The sequence below is a fragment of the Triticum dicoccoides genome, chromosome 7B, assembly GCF_002162155.2.
Source record: "Triticum dicoccoides isolate Atlit2015 ecotype Zavitan chromosome 7B, WEW_v2.0, whole genome shotgun sequence".
Taxonomy (NCBI): Eukaryota; Viridiplantae; Streptophyta; class Magnoliopsida; order Poales; family Poaceae; genus Triticum; species Triticum dicoccoides.
The window spans coordinates 591,168,545-591,174,045 of NC_041393.1; the positions used below are offsets into that span (position 1 = coordinate 591,168,545).

Genomic DNA, 5,501 nt, shown 5'->3' on the forward strand with positions numbered 1-5,501 from the left:
AGCATCGAGACAGAGTTTGAAAAGTAGTCCACGGAGCTTCACTGATTGCTCCCTCTCTTGCAAGCTGTTGATCGGATCACATCCGTCCATCCATAAAAAATTCTATCATACGCTGCCAAAGTACGCAGAACAACCTTGAGAATGCATGCATGTTAAAACCATGCATCGAGATAGAACTTGGCCTATAAATGCAGCTCCCCTTTCCTCCCAGTTCTCATCAGTCCCTTGCCGAACAACATGTCTTCTTCTTCTTCTACCCGGGTCTCTCAGCTGGGCGCCGCCGGCTTGTTGGCGGCGCTTCTGGCGGCCGTCTGCCTCCTCCACGCCGGCGGGGCAGCGGCGGCGGAGCTGTGCGTGGACTACTACGACTGCACGTGCCCGGACGCGTACAAGATCGTGCAGGGAGTGCTGATGGAGGCGCACCAGTCGGACCCTCGCATCTTCGCCAGCCTGATCCGCCTCCACTTCCACGACTGCTTCGTGCAGGGCTGCGACGGCTCGCTGCTGCTGGACACCTTCGACGGGATGGAGTCGGAGAAGGACGCGCGGCCCAACAACGGGTCGGCGCGCGGCTTCGAGGTCGTCGACGCCGCCAAGGCCGCCCTCGAGGACGCCTGCCCCGGCGTCGTCTCCTGCGCCGACATCCTCGCCATCGCCGCCGAGATCTCCGTCGAGCTGGTACGTACTACGTGTGCTAGCTACTGCTCCCTAGTCTCGTAGCACAGTGATTGAACTGAACAAACGGGTGCATGAGCATGATTGGTGGGTAGGTTCGACGTAGCTTTCGGGGTGCATGCATGAATTGACGCCTCGTGTGTCATCTGTCGGTGCGTCCAAGTACAAGGACACATCGATCACGCATGCATGCAAACCGTACGAGCAAGCAAGTCGATGATAAGAATGACTTCTAATTAACTTGGCACGCATGAATGTACCATATACAGTCAGGAGGACCCGGATGGAACGTGTTGCTGGGGAGGCTGGACAGCTTCACGTCCAGCAAAGCCGACGCCGAGAACCTACCAGGCCCCTTCGACGGCCTCGACGTGCTCAGAGCCAAGTTCCGGAACGCCACGCTCGATGACACTACCGACCTCGTCGCCCTCTCAGGTAACCAGACTCGCTCACATGTACATATAAAATGTCTAAAGGGCAAAGTTTTAAATAACGCGCTAAGCGGAGGACCTCTTCTAAATACTATAACGGTGCTATAGCATGCTATTTAAAATGTTTGGTCATGTCTTTGGACAAACAAAAACCCTTAGCACAGGACCTCTTTTAAACGCTATAGCTTTAAAACCCTGCTAAAGAGATGGTATATATTAGCTTTGACTCTGTTGACCAAATGTCTCTAGGTGGCCACACTTTCGGCCGCGTGCAGTGTCAGTTCGTCACGGGCCGGCTGTACAACTTCAGCGGGACGAACCAGCCCGACCCGACCCTCGACGCGACATACCGAGCCTTCCTGTCACAGAGATGCCCGAGGAACGGCGATGGAACGTCCCTGAACGACCTCGACCCGACCACGCCCGACAACTTCGACAAGAACTACTTCACCAACCTCGAGGTGAACCGCGGCTTCCTTCAGTCCGACCAGGAGCTCAAGTCGGACCCCGGCGCGGCCGGGACGACGGCGCCGATCGTCGATCGGTTCGCAGGCAGCCAGGAGGTCTTCTTCAGTAGCTTCGTCACTTCTATGATCAAGATGGGGAACATTAGGCCCATAACCGATCCCTCCCAGGGAGAAGTCCGGAACCGCTGCGCGTTTGTCAATTCAAATTAGCGGGCAGGGGGGAGACCACCTACGTGTGGGTATAAGCAAATGTGGCATGGTCACGGATGCAAGGATGAATTCATCTCTTGTCGTCTGGTGTAATAATTGGTTTATGTGTCAACCAATGTAAACATTTCATGCATGCTTGTTCTCTGACGTGGTATAAAGTGAAAATTTTATTCCGGGGTTTCTGTTGCTTTTTTATCACCACTAGTTAATTGCCCGTGCGTTGCAACGGGGGCAAGGGCAAAGCCAGAATTGCACCAAGCCCCCGGCCCCAAGGTTGCTAGAGTGTCACTGTGGTGTCAAATAGTGCCCATGGTGCTATAGTCATCTATGGATTTTTTTCCCACGCCCAGGGCGCAAGAGTACAATGTTGGGATGTTTCCTTAAGCTTCATTTAATTGTCATATTCTTTGTTTAGTATAGTTTATCCAAAATTATTCTTCAATGGAATCCTATTTCATATCATTATTGTTAAAAAATTGTACTAAAAATTGAACAAAGATTATTAAAGTTATTTTCATGAACCAAATAAATGCATAGTCGTCTTACAGAACTGGTAAATAGACTGCACTGAAAAATAAGGAAATTCTTAATTAAACATTTCTTACAGATTTATGAGTACACTAAAAAGTTCCCTCTGATCACAATGTCGTTGTACCAGCCAACCTCCTCCACTTTCGGACTCACTGCCGATGATCCATATCCCTCTGTTCGTATTTCATGAAAATAAGTACATAGAGATCATGTTTACCTTCTTCAAATGGATGCATTAAATAGAAAAATATTTATTTAAAACAAATGTCAAAGTCATGATTTAACCATGCTACATGCACAAAAGAATGAAACTTCTCTCTCTAATACGAACAAATAATACATAGATATGTTTCTCAATAAAAACACAGAAAATTTATCTTGCTGCAGAAGGTGAATTATTGTTTCCTGATGATTGCCACCCCGGTGGAGTTCCATACAATTGCAAGGGAAAAACACAAGATTCTTCACTGTGAAACTCATGAGCTAGTTGTGGAGCAGTTCTAGCAGGAGTCTATATGGTTGACAATTCTTAATAGTACACGAAGCATAATGACTACAAATTTTCTATTGATCAGGTGCAGTGAACGGCACATCCTGCAGTGTCCCGGTGTGAGGAAGGAGATTGAGATGAGTGTAACAGGGGGAAGAATTTTACTGCACGCAGGAGCTGCCCGACTTCTCAAGCAGTTTGCGATCCTGGTAGATATCGCCGTTGCCGAAGCTTTCGCCGCATCGCAACTGCATACTGCCGGCCATGAGCACCCATGTTCTGAGACGATGTCCATTGTCCGCCTAAACGACTGGACGGGCCTGCTTCCTTGGTAGGCGACGAACTGCGAGTATGATCGATCGTGGAGAGAAGAACGAAAGTGGTAGACCACATAGATGGCGGCGGCGAGGGAAGGAGAACCGGCGAGGAAGAGGATCGACTGCTTTGGGCCCGGGATTGATTACCATCGATTGCATGATGCGTTACCAAAGAAGAGGCTGATTACCCCAGGTGAATTAATTGTGTTGCCTAAGATTGAAAACCAGGAGGGAAGGAAAATGGGGGCAGGGGGAGGTAAACCGGGGAGGGGTGGGGATACCGTAAGGGGAGAGAAGGACCAAAGGGTTGGACGAAATTTTTGACGTAAGATGGGAAACGGAACACTCCGTTTCTTTTAAGTAGTAGAGATTACTTAAGGACAACACTAACGCCCACACGTGTTGTGGGAGTCAAACCCGCTCACACGTCCTATAACACGCAGACTGCGCCCAGATCACCGCATGCATGCATGTGGAAATCTTTTTGAATTTTCAGTTTTTAAAATGTTTTATCTTTTAAACGGAAAATCTGATTGAATATCCGTATTCATCATTAAATTCCTCATGACGAGATCTTCAAAACTTGATCTCATATCAATATATTTCGATGAATTTTTTGGGGTTGAAAGTTGTCTTGTCTATTGCATATGAATTGCCATGATGTTAACACTAAAGTTGTCATGATATGTTTCATCTATTTTCTTCTACATTTAAAAGTAAATTTTAACATATTATAAAATGGGGAATTAAGAAACTAGACTTGCCATGAACCATAAAGTAAAATTGCCAAGATACACGCACTTAAAATTGCCATGGTTTATACAAAAAATAATTTTCATGGTCAAAGTACTGGAATTGCCATCATCAAAAAACTAAAATTGCCATGCTCTACAAACTAAAATTACCACATGCAACTTTAGTTTAAGCATTATGGCAACTACGGTGTAAACATCATGTCAACTTTTGGGGAAAAAAAATTCGTCGAAACATATCAACATGGGGTCCAGTTTTGAAGATCTCGTCGAGACGGATTTAATGATGAAAAGGGATTTTTAATTCGATTGTTTAATTAGGAGATAAAACATTTTTAAGCCGAAACCAAAAAGATTTCTGCTGATGTCATTTGTTCATACGTGGCAAAATGAGTGGTGATGAAGGCGTGTGAGCGATGTGCAAGATGCCACACGTGTGGATGTTAGTTTTTTCGTTACTTAAAGCATGAGAGATTTGCCAAGTTAGTTTTTTTAGACAAAGTTAGTTAGCAGAACTGGTTGAAAATTGACACACCATGGGCCAAGCCCACTCTTGTCGAGGGCGACATAGCAAACACCACAACAAACATCAACCGTACATACAGAGACTTGTTTTTTTAACACAGTACAGACGTAAACGCTCATATACACACACATACACTCACTCCTATAAATGCACACACCCACACATCCGACCCCATGAACACCTCCGAGAGACTGAGCGGGCATATCATCTTGAAATTTACGAAGATACCGTAGGCACCTCGTCGTCGACGGAAACGCCTCCTCCTACTGAATGCGCAACGCCGGAAATCCTGAAATAAATCTAGGAATAAATGCGAGCACCAGAATTTGAACCCTGGTGGGCTGGGGATATTGGGAAACGCAGTAATTTTAAAAAAAATTCTAGGAACACGCAAGATCTATCTAGGTGATGCATAGCAACGAGGGGAAGAGTGTGTCCACGTACCCTTGTAGACCGAAAGTGGAAGCGTTAAGTAACGCGGTTGATGTAGTCGAATGTCTTCACGATCCAACCGATCAAGTACCGAACGCACTGCACCTCCACGATCTGCACACGTTCAGCTCGGTGACGTCCCTCGAACTCTAGATCCAGCTGAGTCCGAGGGAGAGTTTCATCAGCACGAAGGCGTGGTGACAGTGATGATGAAGTTACCGGAGTAGGGCTTCGCCTAAGCACTACGAGGATATGATCGAGGTGGAAAACTGTGGAGGGGGGCACCGCACACAGCTAAAGATCAGCTTGTGTGTCTATGGGGTGCCCCCCTCCCCCGTATATAAAGAAGGAGAGGAGGGGGCTGGCCGGCCAGAAGAGACGCACCCAAGGGGGGAGTCCTACTCCAAGTAGGAGTAGGTTTCCCCCTTTCCTAGTCCAACTACAAGGAGAAGGAAGGAGAGGGAGAGGGAGAGGGAAAGAGGGGCCGCGCCCCCTCCCCTTGTCCTATTCGGACTCCCCTTAGGGGGGGGGCACCTCCTGGTGCGGCCCTCTCTCTCCCCTATAGGCCCAGTAAGGCCCATTACTTCCTGGGGGGTTCCGGTAACCCTCTAGCACTCCGGTATTATCTGAACGAAAAAGCTATTTTCCTGCCGACTGACAGTTAGCGATA

The 5,501-nt window shown here is 47.6% G+C and overlaps 1 protein-coding gene across 1 annotated transcript; it reads left to right on the forward strand.

Moving 5' to 3' along the window:
* Positions 1 to 218: 218 nt before the first annotated feature.
* Positions 219 to 1,957, forward strand: LOC119339002 (peroxidase A2-like). The gene is made up of 3 exons (XM_037611193.1): positions 219 to 678; positions 945 to 1,110; positions 1,356 to 1,957. Exons 1-3 carry the CDS (start codon positions 238 to 240, stop codon positions 1,781 to 1,783), a joined length of 1,035 nt encoding a protein of 344 aa, XP_037467090.1. The 5' UTR covers positions 219 to 237; the 3' UTR covers positions 1,784 to 1,957.
* The last annotated feature ends 3,544 nt before the right edge of the window (positions 1,958 to 5,501 follow it).